Below are 22328 nucleotides of genomic sequence, written 5' to 3' on the forward strand. Positions count from 1 at the left end.
CACCTTATCGACAACCAACATATTATTCAGCTAAGTAAATGTGGAGTGACAATAGTAAATCTATAGGTTCCTATACAAAACAATGTGTTGGGAAACATCCTTTTTTACGACTTTTTTATTACGAAAGTCGTGGTTAACGAAAGCGTAACAACGCTTTTTTTAACCACGACTTCGTATTTTTGTGCCTTAACTACGTATGTTCTGAACAACGAACATGCGTGGTTAAGGTACAAAGAAGGGAGTTGTCGAAGGTAAGTGGTGGGTTTAGGTTTTGGGGTGGGGTTGGGGGGGTGGGGCGTTTTTGGTTTTGGGGAGGGGGTGGGGGGTCAGGGGGTTTTAGGTTTTGGGGTGGGGTTGGGGGGGTGGGGCGTTTTTGGTTTTGGGGAGTGGGTGGGGGGTCAGGGGGTTTTAGGTTTTGGGGTGGGGTTGGGGGGGTGGGGCGTTTTTGGTTTTGGGGAGTGGGTGGGGGGGTCAGGGGGTTTTAGGTTTTAGGGTGGGGTTGGGGGGGTGGGGCATTTTTGGTTTTGGGGAGTGGGTGGGTGGTCAGGTGGTTTTAGGTTTTAGGGTGGGGTTGGGGGTGGGGCATTTTTGGTTTTGGGGAGTGGGTGGGGGGTCAGCGGGTTTTAGGTTTTGGGGTGGGGTTGGGGGGGTGGGGTGGGGTGAGGGATGTAGGGTGAATGGTGCCTATTGCTAATGATTTTATCAGGAATGCCTTTACAACGAAATATCGTTGTTAAGGCATTTGTGGTAAAATCATTAGTAGTAAGGACGAGGTCGGTGTTCCGACCTCGTTGTTAAGGTTAGTAGTTGTTTTTAATTCGGTGTTCCATCATATAATCCAATGTGTTACTAGTCGATGGTGGAGTCAGAATATTCCCACCTCAATATTACTTACGTCAGTATTGTGACATGCAACAACTTTTTCAGTGTTGTCGATATTACTAGAAAATGAGGGAACTATCTGAGGAAGGGTCGACGTTTTAAAATAGGCAGAGCGTATTACAGAAATATGTACTATTTGCAATATTGTTAAACGGCTAAAAATGATTTTTTTTTACCCTATAAATCACGGGGGGAAACCATGTGGGCAAATTAAGTGTTTTTACTTCTAGCCTGAAATTGACATCTTAAAATCTTAGTATATAAAATTCGAAGGCAAGATAAACTTATCATTGCTCTTCATATTTGATGAAACTTTCTTCTTATCGGATGCATCATAAATGTTTCATTCATATACAAAAAAAATTCTGATGCCATTCAGCAACTGGACCTGCATCAGCTGGCCTACTGCAGAGTTTTCCGATGGTACGACTAAATAAGGGTGGGAATCATGAAAAGGGGGCGCAAGACACCTGTCTTAAAGATACCTTGATCTCATCCTCCACTTAATGCAGTCTTTATTTTATATCTTTGGCAGCATTGTACATGCTTTTCATAAATCAATGGGACCTATTCACAAACTGCATTTTGTAGTATGTTTAGTAGTACTAAAATGGTGCTACCAAAGTGCTATTTAGAGACCTACAAGTGTAAATCACTGCCTCTCCTTTCTTTTCTATGGAGAGATCCTGAAACATGCAGGTTTACTATTAGTAGTAAATATGGGTGGACCTGAAGGGGTAGCTGGAAAAAGGGCCACACTTATTACTAAGTAGGAGGGGTTTAGGGAGGAGTAAGTATGGGCTCAGTGAGTGTTACAGAGGAGTTTTGGGAGGGACATACCCCTATCCATGAAAGAGTAAGCTATTTCTATTCACAAGCTGCACTTCTAAAGTTAACGCAGCGACCCTAAACAGTAGTAAATCACTCCATCTCAGAGCTGGCACAAGTCAAGCATCACACATGGCCAACTACTGATACTGGAACACCTTTGCATAAAAAATAATTGAGACAGAGACTTAAAACCCTATAGGAAATTCTGCTAAATTAAATTAAAATATTTTTAATAGTTTAATATATAAATAAATAAATATAATTTAATGTTAATAAATATAAAAACACAACATATTGATTATTTAACAATAATAAACATTTAACAACTGTTTTATATTATGCATTAATGTAAGATTCATTTGTAGTAAAATATAATTACATTGCTTTTAATATATTCTATACATCACCTTTAATTATTAGCCAAGAATAATTACAAAATATCTATATTAGAATTTATTTTTAATTCAAACTTCAGAAAAATACTTTTAATTTAATATATTTAAATCAATTAACTATTTGATGCATTTTTGCTTTTGCCGTACATTTAAAATAATTATATAAAAATAATTTACACTGACATTAAACATAACAATTATTTTACTAATTGCTCATAAGGTTGCTGGACTTACCATTGTTTCTTTTCAGCAGTACTGACTTATGCTTGTAAATGTGTCTCTATCCTGTTTTCCAAGGAGTGGAAACGTGTAGTCTACACTTTTAACTACTTTTACACTCTAATTTTATAAAGTAAAGTTACTCAATAGTGTAAGAGTAAATAACACATACAAATTAGAAGTTACCTTTGTGAATAGCACCAAAAGTGTTTAAAAGGCAACTGACAAAAACTACAATCTACAACATTAGTCTACTGTGGTGCCAACACTTTTTCACAATTTCCTACAAAAAACACTGATATTTTAACTAGCTGATTGCAGAAGTGATATGTAAATGTTACATCTGAATTTGAACAACATAAATGAAATCCTGCTCCATTTAACTAAAGTCTTAAAATAATTGAAGATATCAATATTTTGAACATCAAATGTATTATTTATGTTTAGATTCTGACAGCAATGGAAACCATATTTTCAAGCCGGCACCAACCCCTGCACCATTACCAAGAACAGGGTAAGCACAGTGAAAATGTATTGTTGTGTCTAACTGTTACTGACCATAGAATCTATGTCTTCATACCTTCTGAATTTTTGTCCCTCTCGTAAAACAATGAATTATGAGCATGTCAGCGTGTGGAAGAGATATACATCTTCTTGAAGTAGTCGCTGGGACCTTTGCCTGTTCTGACAAGGTTAGCTTGACTTGCACCCTCTAGTACCATCTCAAGGTTCACACAGCAGTTCCCTCTTTAGAAAGAGATGATAAATAAACTGTGTGCCACATTAGCAATGAATCAGCATTGGAAAATAAACACATATTATGTCTGGAGCAAGAAATAGCAACCCTCCCTAGGCATGCTCCCAAGAAACAATATAATACATGGTGCCACCATCTTTGGCTCCAGTGAGCATCAAGAACTATGAATATGCTGCACCTCTGTAATTTCATGTGCTCCAAGTTCAGTCATGTAAGGCTCCATGTGATGTCAGCCTTCACTGTTTTCTTTGCAGAACATCAATGTCTGTCCCCAGTGAGAGAATAGACGGGAAGGCGTTTTTTAAGACACCTAAGAATCTTTACCCAACACTAAGCGTCAAAACCCACCTGCCCTTATTGATGCCCAGTCATTTTTCTTCACTCAGATGTGCAAAATGTTTAGTTCCTTCTTTCTGAGTTCAGTCATGCATGGTTGATTTTTTTCTAAATTGCCACCACATGGTTTTATCAGTGCAGATAAGAGCCCATCATACTTGCTGGCTTCCTACCTTGCATAACTAGTGGATTCTAGTGGATTCTCCTCAACTGCTTATGGTCCCTCTCTGGAACCACTTTACTTTCTCATCTGGCACTGCACCCACCACAGCTTTGTTCACATACCCCTCCTCATATTCTGGTTGACTTTCCACTCCTGCGCTCTTTCCCCGCTCCTTATCTGGGCCCACTCCACCCACAACACTACTTCTGTTCTCCTCCTCATCTGCCTTCACCCCAGCTGTACTATCTCTCTCCCGTACCTCTCCATTTACACTGTAAAGCTATTACAGTTTTACAGCCTTACACATATTGTGATTATTGATCCATTTTGGAGAATTATGTTCCCATCTGCTGCAGTTGTCTTTGCAAATATGATTGTTAATCTATAATATTTTTCCAGAATGCTATCAGTTAGTAATTTTTCCCATGTAATCTTCAAATGCTGTGCCCCTCCACAGGCTCCATCTACTTTGTCTTAGGCTTTTGACGAATCTTTCCAGATCCTAATAAGCTGAGATAAGTAGTCTGAAAGACATGAGGTTTGGAAAGCTTGTTCCAGCTTGAGACCTGAGTGTGTTCCTTCAGTACATTGGGCATTTCACCTCCTACAACTTCAATGCAAGAGAGCTTGGAGGCATGTAGATGCGTATCATCCTATTCCATTTGAATTTATAATCGCACAGGGAGGCAGGCCACTCTTCAACCAATCCAGCCTTGGTACCATGGTATCTGTTGAGAGCTTTCCTATTGTGGTAATTCCTGTCTTTCAGCTAGATCTGGAATTGTTCATTTCACCAATGACTTCATTTAACAATGTGGTGATCAGGCAGATACGGATCCTAGGCATAATCTAAATTACTTTGTATTAAAGAACAATATTCTAAATGTTAAAGTCGTTTAACTCTTGTGTTAATAGAAAATAGGAAATAGAGTGATTCTCCATACCTGCAATACAACAGCCATGTCTTTGTGACTAATCAGGTGTATCATTTTAGCCTGGCACCTATTTTAGCTGGGCCAGAGGCTGTGGCTGTTGGCCCCATATTGAAGCACCCACCTCTCTGCCACTCACCCTCTGGACAAACAAAGACTACAGGCTAAAGAATTGAGCAGATGAACCCATGTTTATCACTAGTGGGAGAACCACCATAATGTGATATATGCAGAGGCTTACTTTTCGCTCCTCACAGAGATATTGCATCCCTAGTGAGTAAAGCATTTCATCTCTAGGTAGTGCTTTCCTCCTTTCCTCCCAGAAACTATTTTTGGGTAACATGCTTTTCTTTCCTTATCACTCACCCCAATGCATTCCATGTCTCAGATGCATTGGTTGGAAATGTGATAACTAAATTACTACAAACAGAAGTTGGCTCTTTGGACTTTTAGCCATTTTTTGTGCAACCCAAAATCAGTCTTCTGCAAAAGGGCGATTTATTATTATAACAAAAGCATTAGATGTGACAACCCTTCCAAACTTGGTGAGTATGATGGCAGGGAATGTGCGTCTCTGCGTTGCATTCAATCTCAGTTTTATTCAATAAGTTATTTACATAATTATATATGCCTGGTATGAGAGTAAGTGTCTCAAGTTTCTATTATGGACATCAGTTGGGAACATGCATAATTTACGTTGTTCACTGGACTATTTCAGAATTTATATCCTCCATTGTTATTTCTAAAATTCAAGGTGATACATGGGGATCTTATGTCCCAGCAATTGCAACCTATGGGAAATCAAATCAGAATTCCTAATAGTTCCAAATTAAAGATGCTAAAATCTTTTTTGATGACTTTCTCTACTGGTATCCCTTACTTAACAGCCCTCCACCCCATTAGTTTGTATCTCAACACGTATAAGCAGAACAAATGTATGGCGGTCAGTGACAAGAACTGGTGTTGCAAAATACAGCTATTCTTGTTGTCTACATCTCTGCTCATTTGCGAAGCACTATTAAAAGTACAACACAAGCATCATTTTGTTCTGAGGAAACACTCCACATTGCTTTCAAAGGATTCTCACTTTCACATCTTTCAGGAGATTATTATACTACCTTTCCAAAATGTTTCTTTGGTTATTGAAAAAAGCCTCAGGAAACCTCATTTGCTGATGGTATTTTGGATCTACAGAAAATGCATTTGTTCTATTCACTCAGTCAGCCTCTTCGTTTATTTTTTTCTTAGCTTCAATTACCTACCCTGGGGGTCCATGAAGTCTTCTCAGGGGTCTGCGACTGCTTAGAAAATTAAAGTAATATTAACAGATTAGGGCCCCAGCTTTCAGTAACAACTCAGTGGGGGGTCCCCGCTTTCAAATAATGATTCAGTGGGGGTCCCGAGTTCCAATAATGATAAAGTGGGTGTCCTCAGAAGTCAAAAGGCTGGGAACCACTGGTCTAGTAAATTAAGATTAGGAGACAGGTTGTCAATGAGTATCTAGGATATCCATCACTATATGAGTTGCTTCATTCATCTTGGAATGTTACTGTGCAAAGGGAATCACTGCTCCTGTGGAGATACACACATATGCTGTTAGATCCAAGGTGGTGTTTGTAGCTTATTAAAAGCTTGTTATGATTGATACAATCTGTAATGCTGAAATATGGGCTTTGTCCAAGACTTTCTCCAAACAGTATCATTGTGTGCATGCTCTAGAATTGATACTCGGCTGGCTCAGGCAATACTTGAGAACATCTTTGGATGTGGAATAGGCCTCTTGTAGCCTGTTAAAACCTCCCACCACTAGAAAAGAAAAGGTAGAATACATACAATTAAGTAAAAGTTACTTACCATATTGACATTTAGACTCATAGTCCTTCACCAGCCCTTCCTTTCTATACCTAAATGTTCCCACTTTCCTCACTTACATATGCTGCATATACACATGACTAAATTATCTGTTACGCAAATGGGTTTATGTATCATACAAGCTCCAGTAGTCTGTGTCTTGATAGTGAAGCATGAGCGCATCTGCAAGGCTCTGCTGATAAAAACATCCTGTAGTAAATGTAATAGAGCAAATAAACTCGGAGACTATCTCTGTCTTACTTGTCTAATCTAGATTTGTTGCATTCCTTTAGCTTTTATATTAGCTGCAGTTAATGATCACAAATGTGGCTAATTACATTTGTTTTAATTTTTCAGAATGAAAGCACTTAATATATCAAAACAAGTAAGTTATTAACAAAATGTATATATCATGAAAACAATGTGTTAACATGTGAGTCTTAAATCCTAGGGTAGATTTTGAATAACCAATCATTTTTCCTGAATGTTGACCTTAAAAATCACAACTTCGTTAACTGCACTATTTAGGTTTTAATCCATACTACACAGGTGGAAGGGCATACAAGGAAATTTAATAAATATAAGATCATAAATACACCCTCCTTAAATAAATTAATTACTTTACACATATTAAGCAATATATTATGAGTGTAACCATTTTTGACAGGAATACAAGTGATGCAAAAACTCTGAAGTACTTAACTGCAAGTTAAATAAAAGCACCTCATGTGTTCCTAGCTTTATTTTGAGGTTGTCTCGCACTCATGTGATGTTAGATGTTTAGTTACGTGCACTCACATATCTGTGAGGGTATGGGTGACACTTTTGATCAGCAATAGAGGCCTCATTAAGAGCTTCACTTTAAATCTGCCAACCTCTAAATCAGGGGTCTCTAACCTTTTCTGTGGTGAGAGCTACTTCTCATCAGTGATACCTAGGAATCACCTTGCTCCTTCTCAAGAGAATGTAAACTATATAGATCTCAGCAGCCAGACTCATTCCAGACTTCCCTAAATGGACCCACATCTCCCCTCACCTCAAGAAGCTCCTCTGGTTCACCATTCAGAAGAGATGCCAGGTAAAGATGCTGATCCACACCTTCAAGATCCTCCACAACCAGAGACCAGCCTATATCAACTACCTACTGAACTTCTACCTCCCCTCCAGACACCTGCACTTTGCCTCCCTCTCACTTCCCACTTCTCCTACAGCAACAGTGAAAACGCTCCTTCTCCTTCCTCATTGCCAAATCCTGGAATGCCCTCCCTCTTCATCTCCGGACCTCGTTGGAATTGAGAAAAAGACTCAAGACCTCAAAAGAAGCCCCTACAGCAGCACTTTCAGCACCTGGATACCCTCATGGGTGATTAGTCATGTTATACAAATTCAGATTCATTGATTTATTGATTGATTGATTGAGTGAAAATCATTGTGAGCTATTGAAGGCGAAGGCAGGCATGCAGTGTTACCAGATACCCCCTAGGCCCAACTTTATTGATTTTAAACGTAATGTCTATACAGCCAGACACTATGGTTTGAACAAAATATTTTTTGACTAGGAGAGCTATGACAGGGCTGCCATGTGTGCCAGTGAGAGCATGGTCTTGTGTGCGTATGAATGGGATATATGTGTATGGGTTAAAGAGAGCCTGTGTCATTTGTACTTGTGGCACAGTACATACCTTTCCCCATATGTGAAACTGTTACATATATAACACAAACATACAACCATTTTTTTTAAATGGGAGAAATTCAAAGTGCATAATAATGTTCTGCAAAAATATTTATAATATGGAATGTTTTCCGCACTTTAAGTTCTTCCTATCTAAAAAAATGGCTTAATTCTTAAGTAATAAATATGACACTGTGTCTACCAGTCACTTGGAGCAAGATGCCTGCTGTAAGTAAATGCAACACTTCAAAATGGGAGAAATTTAAATTGAAGAGTTAACTTTAAGTTTAAGTACATTCCATAAAATTCATCATTTATATTTTCTCCGATTTCAAAGTGTCACATTTACATTCAGCAGGCATTTTGCACCCAGTGGCCTGTAGACTTGGTGCCATATTTATAACAGAAAAATACAGACATTTATTTAAATGGGAAGAATTTAGAATGACAATACATGCTTCACAAAATATTAAGACATAACTGACTCACTGTTTCATACAAATATTTTTCTTCACTTTAAATTTCTCCCATTTAAAAAATGACAGTATTTTTCAACTATATATATGGCACATTGTCTACTGGTCACTGGGAGCAAGAGCTCTGCTGTTTGTAAATGTTACACTTTGAAATGGGAGAAAAATAAAACGAAGAGTTAAAATAATCATTAACTTAATGCTTCATTTTGATGTTCTCCCATTTTAAAGCATTCAGAAACATCATTTTTATCTTACACTAGTAGACTTGGACTTTTATTTAAAATTTAAAAACCTCAGTGCTGCAGTTCTTCACCTCTGTGCCCTCAGGCCATAAATCTGACCCAGTGCTGCTCATTATCAGGCCCTGCTATCTGCGGCCTGAAGATAATATTGTAAAATAAACACAGCCTTCCCTTAGCTTCAAATGGAAAATGTGCCCTTGCTGTGAGCTACTCTTAAGGAGTCAGCTACTGGTAGTTGGTGGTAGAGGCACCTGCTCCAAATGAATCCTTTTTTGGGTTCTCCAAAGGGATTTTATCCTTTGTGGAGAAACACCTTTCACCTTTAGGTGTGTTTTAAATAAATGTATGACAATGTGGGCTATCACCTACATCTGTTAGAGGCTCCACAGAGAAAAGCTCATATTCCTGCCTTTAATGCAAAATTTCCAATTGGAGGCAATAGATCATATTTACAGAAATTTGAACCCACAAATGCACTTACTGCATGCAACTATTCTGCCAAGTCTTGATTCCGGAGTGTGAATTTATATGGCAAAATTTACATTTAACACTTTCAATTCAATAGAGGTAGAAGACAAATGTTGTACTGTATTCCCCTTGTGGGAGCAAATTAAAAGATTTAAAGTTCTCTCAAAGATTCAAAGCTGATAAAAGGCACCTTAGAACATATCCTTGACCAATTGGAGCACAGATAGCTGTGAACCAAAATTGAAAGTGAAGTTCATTATAATTGAAAAAGAGATGGAGGTGTGTCCTAAAGCAGGAAGTCAAAAGGAAACAACCACTATGGAGCTTCATGAAATGGCAGCATATACTATGTTTTACTTCCATTGAGCTCTAACCTATCATAAGACCTTCATGACTCAACTGCTGTCAAGCAGGCCTGTGAAGTGGAGGCTGTTACACCCAGAAATTGCCTCTCACCCCACCCGTCTCCCAACCACTCACAAAATCTTACCCACCACACCTTTATACAGTTCTACAAATACAAGGTGAACCTTGAAGACTGGACCAGCCCAGGCAAGCAGGGGTAGGTTTCAATAGGAGGAGCGTAATCCTGGAACTCCACACTGCAGGGCCATTCTTCGATTAATCATTGAGTGGAATGGACGCTTATTGACAAGGGCTTCTGACCACACAAGAGTTAGTTCATTTATATCCGCATAGTGAGGCAGATGAGACGCAGCTTGTCGTGTTGTGGTATGTTAGGCAGATTTTTTAGAGCGCACTATCACCTGGGAGGGTATCCTGGCACTGAGCAGGTGTGAGTTTAGCCACACTCAGGACTAGTGGGACTACTCAAAAAGCCAGGTCTTTAGCTTCTAGTCGAATTCAAGAAGTGAGGATGAGGCTATTATGTGCAGCTGTGGGCCATTCCATGCCTTAGGAGCGATGTAGGAGAAGATCTGTTATTTGTATGTGTCGGATTTGTGCAAGTAGGTGTCCGTATGAGCAGGGGTGTCTGGAAGGTTTGTGAAAGCAGATTCAACTGTTGAGGTATGCTGGGCAGTGTTATGTAGTGACTTGAAAGTGTGCTTGATGAGTTTGAATTGTGCTCATTTGTGAATAGGGAGCCAGTGGAGCTCCATCAGTTGTGGAGCTTTGGCAGGCACCAACAAGTCAAAGAGGATGGTGGTGGCCTGGTGCCCAAGGATGTAGTGTATAGTGGTCAGTTGTGTACCTAGGATGCAGTGCTGTGTTTTTTATGGCCCTCTCTATATTCTGCACTAACAGTGAACAGTCTCATGGTTGAACATGGAATCTAATTATGTAAATCATGATACTTGCAAGTCAAGAAACAACAACAATCAGACTTATGGAGCGACTGTCATTCATTAGGACATGAATGCTGAAGAAATTCATTTCTGTGTACATTCTTTTAATGCTGAAGATCTGTTTAGCCAGACATTATACTTTCCTCATGTTGTCATTAACGTAAGATGCAAGGGTTGATCAAATGTAAGAATAACACATTGGCATTTGCCTACTTCATAAACTATTGCAGTTACTTATTGTAGCATGGTGTTGAATCATGCAGTATTTGAAAATTGAAAACAACAGCTCTGTGGCTCTTGTGACCATCGATCAGCTGTACCCATACAAACTGAAACAGAATAGAGAACTAGGTCACTGTAGGAAAGTTGGCTGACAGAGAATTAGGTTTCCAGACTCTTCATGCACACATTTGACAACTGATATAGGGTCTCTGATGGCATATCATTTTAATACAAAAGAGAAAAAAAAATCCAATCCATTAGTAAATGTTCAATAAAATAACTAAATCTAGAGCAAAGAAAAATACAAAGCAAAATAAAAAGGTAAATGTTTGTCATCCAAACAAACACAGCTTTGAAAAGCAGCTACAATCTAAAAACAACTGGAAATGTAATTCTTTAATAACGTCCAGGTACTCTATTACTACAAACACATTTTAGAAGAGCATAAAATAACTCTTACTAGAGCTTAACCCTGGTCTTTAAGCCCACACTCTCTATAAAAACTGCACCACACAATATTGTTTTGTACAATGCATAATATAATACTAAGGGCTTTATTACGAGTCCTGTTGTCCGAGGACCACAAAACACGTGGTGGCGGTCAGACTGCCACATGCCACATTTCGACCCTGGAGGTCAGACCACCAGGGGACCGCCATCACCGCCAGGAACATGGTTCCTGACAGGCTAATACAGTCGGAATCATTGTCAGCCACGGCAGCGCTGAACTCCGAGCCGCCATGCTGATCACAAATCCTGTTTCCACCAGCCTTCACGCGGCGAGGGCCCTGCTATGGAAAGGCTGGAGGAAACACAGTGCTAGGGGCCACAGAGGGGCCCCTAAACTGCCCATGCACAGTGTCTGCTTTGCACACCTTGCGCATTCCAAAGGTGCTGTAGTGCTATGGTATTGGCCTCGGCTCCCTCAATGGAGCCAATACCAATACCGTAGCACTGTTCCTGCCAGGCTGAAGGGGGGTAACGCTGTAATACTATGTTCCTGTCAGTCAGCCCGGTGGGGGCATCATAATACGATGGGGGTGAGGCAGCTGGGTTGACGGCCACCTCATCCCCACAAGCTTGGCGGTCAGCTCATCCGACTGCCAAACTGGTAATAAGGCCCTAAGTGTGCCTCATTCCTAAAAATAAGTCATGGCCATTCTTTCCAGAATACTTTATAAAATAGACATAAATTAAGGCAACAGTGGCAGTTCACCACAACCACACACACTGTGGACTTGGCCTTTTAAATGATCACAAATAAGTACATTATCAGAGCTTAAATATGGTCCATGTGCCCCCAACCTTAATCATAAAAATACAAATGTTGGCAAATACATGCTGGGCTTGGTGGCGTTTGACAGGGAAACCCGGACTGGAGTGCCCCTATTCTCCAGGTACCCCTCTTAAAGATAACATGTTGTTGCCCCAAGATGTGAACGTGCATTGAAATCTTTGATATGAAAAGTTAGCTTGTCAACACTAGGGGATATCTTCTAGAATGGCAGCTTCTTATACTTAATTAGTTTTTTGAACGAAGGAGATGACTCTGCCCTTGTGAACTTAACCTACCATAGACTACAGTCTGCTGTTAAGGCTGACTTCCCTACTTACGCTGCAGAACCTGTTGAAATGCTGCTCCTCACTGCGTACATCCTGCGGTAGGATGAGGGACATTCCATTTCCTTCTTCTGTGTTATCCTTTTGGCCGCTGACCCCATGAGAGAAGCCAGGCTGCATTGGGAAACCACTTTCGGTTGTACACTTTCTGATAAATCATGGACCTATTGCTGTGCACAGGCGGTAGTGTAACATTAGCCCCCGCAGCCCCCACGGTGCGGGGGGAGCCTCGATCTCTGGGCTCCCCTCAGCACAGCCAGCACTGTGTACAAGAGCTCTTGACTGGGTCGGTCGACCCATCCGTGTACTTTGCAAGGGGGGGGAGGTGGGCTCAAGCTTCATTTAACCACTGTGCACAGATCAAGGACACCCCTGTCAATTATAAGCAAAAACTGATACACTTTAAATGTCTCCATCAATATTATTACAACCTACACGATTAGTCATATTTGGGGGCGTGGAACTTAGTGCATGCAAGCACTGCCATTTGGAAACTGTGGACTTTTTGCATTTATCCTGGAATTTTATAGGCGTGCACCATTTCTGGCTAGATGTATTACATCTACTCAGAAAAATTGTAGACATGGAAATTGTCCCCTCCCCGGTAGATGCTTCCTAAGGAACACGCCACATGTTATACCTGAAATACAGGCATCTTATGTCCATACTGCTGGTTCTAGCCAAGAGACGGGTGGTTATGGTCTTGAGGAATACTAAAAAAAAACATGGTAGCGGATTGGCTTCTTAGCAGTAACATATGGCTGTGATATAGCGGAGCAATATGCGGAGGAGCAGCGACCTGCAACAAGATTCAGAGACATTTGAGAACCCTCTCATCCATGTCTTCACCGAGCTGGGACTGGTGCTGCTGCGCTACAGGACTCTACCTCTAATGGAGAGATGGGGGGGAGCGAATGCTATTGCCGACTTCACTCTTGTTGTCACAGGGTGATATGCTTTCGGTTATGTTATTTTTTACTGTCATATGCTGCCTATGTACCGCCATGCTATAATATGTGACCGCCTGGTTGTGCTGACTGTCTGTGCAATTTGTTTTGTTTTGTGAGAGATGCAAATTACTTGTTAAAACTAATTAAAATATTATTAAAACAAATACAATGGTGTCTCATCAATTCGCTGAGCAAAAATCAAAAGAGTGATTGATGGAGTGATAGAATTTATCTCTGCCACTTCTAATTACTCCAGGCTGCATTCCAGTCCATCATTTATTTTCTCACACTGCCACTATAGACAGGGGCCAACCTAATACAAAACCGCCTCTTCTACTCCGGTAACTGCAGCCAAGCTGGAACTGCCAAACAACGTTTCATCTGAACTAAAACAAAGGCAAAATCATATCGGTTTGGGTCTCATTGGATCCCATCACTCAGGTACAGCTTGAGTACTTTGGAACAAAGAGCAAGGGTTCTGTGTCTGGGCATATATATCCCAGTTAAGGTGTCTCACTGCGAAAAATAGAAAATTATTTGCACTACTTACAGGCTATACTCTATATATGTCGTAACCTTTTATTATAAATTACATTATGTGCTAAATATTTTCCAATGCTGCCTGCTTTTCTAAAGAAACATTATTCGTGTCTTTGTCGTTTCTGCGAAGCCCTGCAGTTGAAAACGTTTTACTAATAAATAGATAACAACTTTCTATTCAATTTCAGAATTTACCAGTGCCATTGAGAGAAACAGTGTCTAAGGAAGGTAATAAGATTGCATTTACAAAAAATCCAAAAAACATGTTTTGCATGCATACTTGTTTCAAAGTATGCACACAAAGTAACATCTTTAATACGTCTGCTTTTTGATGATGAAGTAAAAAGTGATTAATGGTGTAAATAATCCACATAGAAAAAATATTCTAAAATGTTTACTTTAAAAAAAAAAAAATCCTTCTTTTGATAAAGAGATTGTATTTGTGTTTTCTTTACAAATTCTCTACTCAAAATAGTAAATTAAGTGCAGCATTCAAAATCTCAACAACAATGGAATTGATTGAGAAAGAAAACGTCTGAATTCTAGTAATGAATTTTAACATTGTTTTTCTCAACCATGGGTTTGGCAATAAATTAAATTAAATGCATATTTCTCATGCTCACATTATTTTACCAAGAATCCCTGTGTACTTTAAAAAATCACTGTAGGACACCACTGTCAAAGTTAACAGACTAGGCACCATCTCTGGGCCTTATTACTTTATCATGTTCACGTTACGCATGGACTGTGCATTTCAAAGAACGAAAGGTGGCCTCATGTATTTTAAATATTTTGCAAACAGACGGTAATACCTAAGGGTGGGTGAACCATTCCCCATGGAAGGAGAATGAGTGTTTTATCACAAGATGTCCTCTTTTATCAATCGGCCTAAAGCAATAATCCTTGGGATGAGGAATGTGAAAAAATTGGCAAATCTAAAAAAATGCCAGAATAAGATAATTATGTCTGATGAATGATTCAAGGGTTTTGTGTGTGTGTGTGCAATGTCAGGAATGCCCCAGTCACCCTCTTGTTGTTCGAATGTTCCAGTATTCGGCACTCTAATTTATGGAAGTCGATGTGAGTGCCCACCCTACCTGGGTAATGACAAACCTTAATGTATATGTTTTTTTTTAGATAAGCCAACACCTGTTGAGAGGCGTAAAGGTTCCAGCTCAGCATCAGAGGCTCTTGCACTTCAACAAACATCAGCTGTAAACTTGAAGTAATTGTTTTTGTTTACATTTGATCAGTTGTGTTTTCCATTGAAGGGATGCTGACAGGCAGGATATGTGGAGATTTTCTACATGTGAGTTGTGAGTGAGTATGAACATTGACTAATCAGAAGAATCACTAAGGACAAAAACTGTTACCCCATTTGATACGTTGGCATCAGCAAACTTTCATAGATATATCTATGAGATTAAAAGCGTAATACGTAAAGCAGACAGACTACAAATTATATATATGTATGTACATAGGTACATAGATTTGGAATTACGAATAGTAAACCTATACTTACCTATATGATTTTCGATATTTTGAGCCTCAATATTTTGGCCATGATGGTTGGTTGCATAATATTTCTATAGTCAATATTTCAACATTCAATCTCTTTTACTTGTCTGCTTAATGGCAAGGACATAAAAGGTTAGCAAAAGAAAATAGCTGTTTAATGAAAATGTCCACTAGAGGACACCTGAGCACCAAGTATAGTCACTAGAGGGCTCCATCCCCAAAGGGGCCAGTGGAAGTGGGGTGAAGAATTGTTATCTCTAAGTTATAATGTTGCATGGTTTTCAGCTTGCATACTAGGGGCCTTATTACAGCCTTGGTGGATGGGATACTCCATCACAAACGTGACGGATATCCCGCCCGCCATTTTACAAGTTCAATAGGATATAATGGAACTTGTAATACAGTGTTCGGGATATCTGTCATATTTGTGACTGAGTATCCCATCCGCCAAGGTTGTAATCAGGACCTAAATGTTAAAGACCATTTCTGGCTAATACAATTAATTTAAGAATATCTTTTGAAGATTTCTTTAAGCTAGACAATCGTCTGAAAGTCCACCCACTAATCAACAGTTAAATTTCGATGTGTGGCAGAGTTTATTTGTTTCAGGACCTTACAGGTCATGACCTTTCCTTGCTCAAGAGGCATACTCCACAGAAGGATGCATGCACCAACAACAAACAACGGCTCAGTTATCCCTGGGAGGTTGTTCAGACAATTATTTTATAGAATCTTCTTAGGCTGGGGCACCTCCTTCGATATGTCCTGTAGTAGACGAAGCTGCTCACCTTTTGAACTTGTGGGCAGTGGATTTATTATAGGGATAAAAAGGACAGTCTTGTATGCCAGAGATAGATACAACTAAGCATGTCTCTGTCTGTCTCTCATTCGTCACACTCCTAATTTCCTTATACTGTGGGGTTGCTGTTTCTTAGTGAGTCTTGATCAATGTTTGTGGAACATTTCGGAATATCAGAATTTCAGAACATACCCTGCAAAATCCATGTCTGGACCACTGAATATTCGCTGTTTGCTAACGCAGTCACGTTCCTTAACTATCTGTTATGAATGTTTAGATTTTGGGGAAATTATAAGTCTAGTAAAATCTAATGAAATGCAAGAATCATACAAATGATACATGATTTGGATTTGTTACAGTCTCATTGTGCTGTTTTTGGCGGAGCGACTAGGTCAAAGAGCTGTGTGATTTGAAATAATGATCGCCCTCCATTCTTCTGTAATGTCAAATTTCCTTTTTAGGGATACAATCTGCGTTTGATATGATTAGTTGCTTATTTAGAGAAAGCTATATGGAAGTAATTTTTTATTAGGTAAAAGAAATAGCAAACACTCAACCTAAAATTCAGATCCCTGTCCTGCACATTGGTGGTACTATCAAAGGCATGGCATGCCTTAATGAATAGGAGGCTCTTGTCTTATTTGATTAAGATGGCTGGTATGTAAGAGCACATTGAGACTCCTCAAAAGTTCGCCTGCTCAGTCACAATACAATGGAAAAACTGGGTGGTCACCCATTATGGCAAAGGATTATTACAAAGTGAAGGTTTGCCCCATGGAATAATCTTTCTTGTGATTTGGCAATTGCAACTCTCACTGATTTTTAAGGTCAACTTGCACTCAGTGCTTAATTTGTAAACTAAAAGGTGCTGGTGCCCAAAGCCTTCCTCTTAAACATGCGGCTGCTGCATTTATATATACGAGCACAGGATACTGAGGCAGTGTAATCCTGAAGCCATCTCGAGCCTCTTTAATCCATTAAGAGCCACTCCCTGCCCCTTTAGCTCACTCTAGCAGCTTTCTGCTTTCTCCCATTGGGACGCTTTTTCGTTTTCCTCTTCCTCCGTCTTTCCCATTTGTGTCTTTTGCTCGCAGTAAATGCTTGAGGCAAAAGAATAAGCCCCGGCCCTCAAAAATAAGTGCTGGTGCTCAGCACCGGAAACAATAAGCACAAATTAAGCACTGCTTGCACTACATTTTACAAATCTATTCCGTTGCTGAGTGCTGCTGGTTTGATACAAAAAAAATTGTGGCAGCTGAACCAGAGCTTGTGCTTATCTGAATGATTATAAATGTCAGGTTTCTGTTTGTCTTCTTTGAAACTAGATTAATAAAGGTTGCCATAAAATTTTAATGCACTTCTTTTTAAATTAAATAGCTGACTAGATACTTCCTGTAAAATTGTTAAAAGATACAGAAGCCGTGTCTCCTTTTGACACTCAATTCATCATTCAACCCGATAAAATATAATATTTGACAGAGTTTCTCTTTTTTCAGGCAAGGTCCTCCAAAAGCAAGTATTCTTCCAAGTAAGTTCATCCTATTATTTCAGCTCTTTCATTAAAACAGGTAAATTAATGTATTTGCATTTCTTAGCAAATTTGGGCATTCACAAACAACCACACAGGTATCGCTAGATATCGTTCCAAAACTAGATTTCCATGGCTAATCTAACTCCACCCTTTTTGGGTTGCCTGCAGTGCTCACAATCGTCGGAAAAATTAGTGGTAGAAATCTGCATTTGCTATTTTTCTATTTTTTTGTTCTACTTAAAAAAATATTTCCAAGTGAAGAAATGCTTTACACAATACCTTTTTCAAATATGAGAGTAATCGGTGTTTTCACAGCCGGTTTGCACTCTTTATCCGCCATTAAATTTGACTACATGCAACAGTACAAAATGGTTTTGAAAAGCAATTTAGAAAGTTTGTAAATGCAAAGAAACTTACAACTTTGTGCGTGGTCACTGCTTTTCAATTACTCTGCCCAGAGCCTTCCCCCTGAGTAGGCCCATATTGTCTAAGCCCCTAACCGAATTTGCCTTAGACCTCGCAAGATAAATGGAAATCTCTATAAAACAAATTATAAAACATAATGCTGCAATACAATCCTAAACTCATGACTGCAGTAAATACACCTTATTTGCAGATTTGCCCAAAACATAAGTGGACTTGTGGTCAGGAAAATCAGTAAATCATAATTATATGAATCATTGTTTGAGATTTCTGAATGCAAATTCAATCATTTGAGCACTGATGGGCCAGTGAAGCATGTGGAACACTTCGTAAATTGGGCCCAAAATGGCTAGCTTTGGAGAATACTGCCCCCAGGAAACAGTTTCCAGAGCCATTGATTTATATGTTGTTATGTTATGTTATGTTATGTTATATGTTACGTTACGTTACATTATGTTATGTTATGTTATGTTACGCTATGGTATGCAGATGTGTTGTCACCTCATGGCTCAACTATGTTGATCGTTGTTGCAATGAAAACCCAATGTGGCCCTTTTGAAAGTGTTTTAGTGGATGCATTTCCACATTTGAATTACAAGGTAGAAGGCCCAAATTTTCCATTGGTTCATGTTGCAAAATATGGGTTACTAAATACATGACAGTGCAGAGATTTAAAAATGAGCCTATGGGTACCACCTCAGCGCTTAATATTGACAAATTTGCATCATTTAAAATGGGTGCAAATGTGTCAAGATACATTTTAACTGAGATGTGAGTAAACCGCTGGCAACTTACTGTTATGTACAGCTAACCTCCCAGTAAAAAACTGCAGGGCAAACTGAATCTGCATATGTGTAACAAGTGCACATTTCTCCCCAGGAAAAGTGGTTCCATGCAGCTTTACTGAGAGGGTTGACATAGAAATTCTAACCTCCCTCCGTGATCAATATGCTTCATAAGCCTTTTTATAAGTCTCTCACGCTGAATTCCAGGGTCAAAGCAACCCACCAGAAATATAAAGCAACACTAAAAATCCATCTCTTGAAACGTGAAAGTCATGGAGGTTAATAATCACCACAGATCAAATTAAGAGAACAAATATGTATTTCTTTCCTGCATACATCAAGCTAAGAGGCATGTGTTTGCAAGAATGATCTATTGTAGATACATTGTGGCGTATTCACAAAGGTAAATTTACACGACTAAATCTACATGTGTAAATTTACTCTTAACCTCAAGTAAATGTACTGCTTTTGGCTATTTACCATTGCCAAGTGTAAATTTACTACTAGTAACTTTTCATGCATAGGTGTTCTCCACCACAGGGGTGGTGATCTCCCTGTGGTAAACCTTAAAGAACATTAAAAAAGTTTATTAAAATAAAAATGTTTATGTTTAAGTTTAATTTATATTAATGTATTTATTTATTTTAAGTGTAGAGTATATTAGCAACTCTACAGTACTATTAACTTTATTTTGAATTAAATATGGGGAAGGATTTAACCCAGGTCTGAGCTGGAGTGTTTCTACTACTTTTTTGATCCTTTTGTTCCAATAGGAACTTTAGAAGTGCAGTTTGTGAATAACAATGGGCTTATTCTTCTGTTGCAGAGTGCCTGTCTCTACCTAAACCTCTCCTTAGCCCTCCCTGAACCCAACCCCTTCTTACTCCTCCCCAATCACCTTCCATTTAGTAGTAAGTATACCCATTTTAGAGCCACTCCCCTTGAACCCTCCCACATTCACTACTAAGTAGTAGAAGCATGTTCCATAGAATAGATAGGAGCATGGGAGGTGGAGCTTTCCAAAATAGGTGTGTGAATTACATTTTTTAGTAATTAAGTAGTCCTACTGTAGTACTACTTTACATACTACCAAATGCAATTTATGGCCCTGGCCCTTTGTGGTGTACTATATTCAGATGTCTGCTATTAATTGCTGTTTTTGTCGTGTACCAAGGCTTATTCAGCACTTTGCAGTTATTATTATGTTAATGTTTGTAATGTTCAGCATTTCTGATACTACGTGATGATAGACATGTACAGACATATAAATACTCACTCAGGTATAATTTCCCTGGTATTAACCCTTTCTGCAGGGTTATAACGTGCTTGTTCTAATGGAATTTACTGAAGAGGTCTATTTCAATCACACATTTAATCATGGTATTAAATGTATTCCAGCATTTCCTTGGGTGTGAAATCCACAACAAGCTATATTAAAAGATCTATTAGAAGCTTAGTACAGACATTCTTTCTAATAATCAGATTTTCTGATTTGGCTTGACATAACAACTGTCTGCTTAACATGTTGTTAGCATTCCTCTGACATGTGTGTAGAGAGGGGCTCTGCCACCCCTCTACCCTCACAATAGCAGTACTCCCTCACCTCCTCCTGTTGGCTGTTTGGTTTATTGTTAAACCACCATGGGAATGCTTGCTCTGGAATGCATGAGAGACTACTTTACACCTAAAATGTACACTGTAATAACACATTTAATTATCTTAAACATGTATATTCTAGAGAATGCAATACTTTTGTTGTATTTTTTTATTGAAGGAACCAGTTTAAATGTTTTTTCAGGACCTCTGTACGAGTCATGAATTTATTTTACTGGCTGCCATCTTCCATGGGGAGCCAACAGCTTTTCAGAAACTGCAAGATTCCTGTAAACTAGTGTTTAGACAGATTCTTGAAATTGATGCATGCCCTCTGTCTGTTGAATTTGCGGCCTGATTTCTATTTAAAGAAGTAATTCACCAATATGTTAAAATGTTTTCTTTTTAAATACAACAATCAGATCCACTGCTGTGTGTATGGAAATGCCTCTTTAGGTATGGTCACCCCAAGCTTTTCAACTGATGCTGCTGGTTTTTCGACTCTGAGAGCAGGTTGCTGACCTCAGTGCCTGTGCCCTTACCCTAAAGTGTAGGTTGAATTGGCTGTACTCAATTAGAAATGACTAACTTATCTGTAAGTCCGAGGTATATAGTACATACGGCATGTACGTTAAAGGGGTACCCCAGGGCTTGCAGCACTGGTTGTGCCACCCTGGAGGCCCCCCAAGGAAAACGAGTCCCCCAGTCTGCCACTGCAGATTGGCAGAGTAGTCCCACACTGCTAGCCTGTCTTTGACATTAAAAGTAGTGGCAAAACCACTATGTCCCTTGTACTTCTCTGTAGGTCACCCCTCTGGTTCGCCTACTGAGTCGTAAGGCAGGGTGCAGCATATGACCCAGACATGAAAAGTAGTTTTACATGTTGTGACAGTAAACACCCTGCAACTGGTAGTCCAGTGGTGTTTGGTCTTCAGCCAGACTAGAGCAGACGTAGTGGGACCTAAACCCTGCAACCAGGACTCCTGCACCACATTTTGGACTGAGGAGTACCTGCAGGATGCTGAATCATCTTCAGCATACTTTATCACTTGCATCAAGACAACTCATTGTAAATCATTGCAACATGATTAAAAGGCCTGGAACTGCTGTAGGACTGCTTCTTCTGTGAAGATAACTGTTCCTGTGGACCTTTCTGGTCCCCTTGACTAGCTTCCTGCTGGAGTTGGGTGCCCCAAGTATTTGTAACCAACTGCATTGACACTTACCTATGTTTTCCTTGAACCAGTTTCTAAGTGTCCAATTTATTGAGTTTTGAAAGGCTTGTTTGGAGTTGAGTGAAATTGCTTTATATTTACTTGTAAAATCTTTATTTATTGAACACTCTGGTGGATTTCTTTCATTCTAGTGTCTATTTTATTTTTATAAAGTGGTGTTGGATTTCTTGAGTGCAGTGCTGATTTCTTCTTCAATTGTTTTGGTGCCCTTTAAGTGCTTTACACGTGTTCCTCTGTGTAAGCCTCGCTGCCCAGTGCCACAGCTATCCAGGGCTGAGCTGAGGACAAATGAGACCTCAGGGCCATAAAGGGGTTGATAAGTATATTACATGTTGGGGTCACACAACCACGCCATGTAATACACCGCATTTCCCGACTTTAGTGCCTGGTAGAGGGATCTATAAGTTAAGTTTAGCAGTATCATACCGTTTTTTAAGTTAAGACCTCTGAGAACCCACATAGGTAGGCACCTAGAAAAGAAATGTGTTCTCCCAAAAAGTATTTTCTGACGTTCTTGAACCCCAGAGTACCATCTCCAAAGAGTGCAAAAACGTTCACAAGGAGCAAAGTTCCTATATGGT

General features: G+C 39.4%; 1 protein-coding gene across 9 annotated transcripts in view; it reads left to right on the top strand.

Moving 5' to 3' along the window:
- Positions 1 to 22328, top strand: part of BLNK (B cell linker) — a 545638-nt gene that overhangs the window by 501997 nt on the left and 21313 nt on the right. For all 9 annotated transcript variants that reach the window (XM_069239783.1, XM_069239781.1, XM_069239782.1 and 6 more), the window contains 5 exons: positions 2775 to 2841; positions 6724 to 6751; positions 14052 to 14091; positions 15001 to 15088; positions 17677 to 17708. In XM_069239783.1, the coding sequence (XP_069095884.1) occupies positions 2775 to 2841; positions 6724 to 6751; positions 14052 to 14091; positions 15001 to 15088; positions 17677 to 17708 (255 nt within the window). The remainder of the gene's footprint in view (positions 1 to 2774; positions 2842 to 6723; positions 6752 to 14051; positions 14092 to 15000; positions 15089 to 17676; positions 17709 to 22328) is intronic.

The sequence above is a fragment of the Pleurodeles waltl genome, chromosome 6 (genome assembly GCF_031143425.1).
Source record: "Pleurodeles waltl isolate 20211129_DDA chromosome 6, aPleWal1.hap1.20221129, whole genome shotgun sequence".
Classification (NCBI taxonomy): Eukaryota; Metazoa; Chordata; class Amphibia; order Caudata; family Salamandridae; genus Pleurodeles; species Pleurodeles waltl.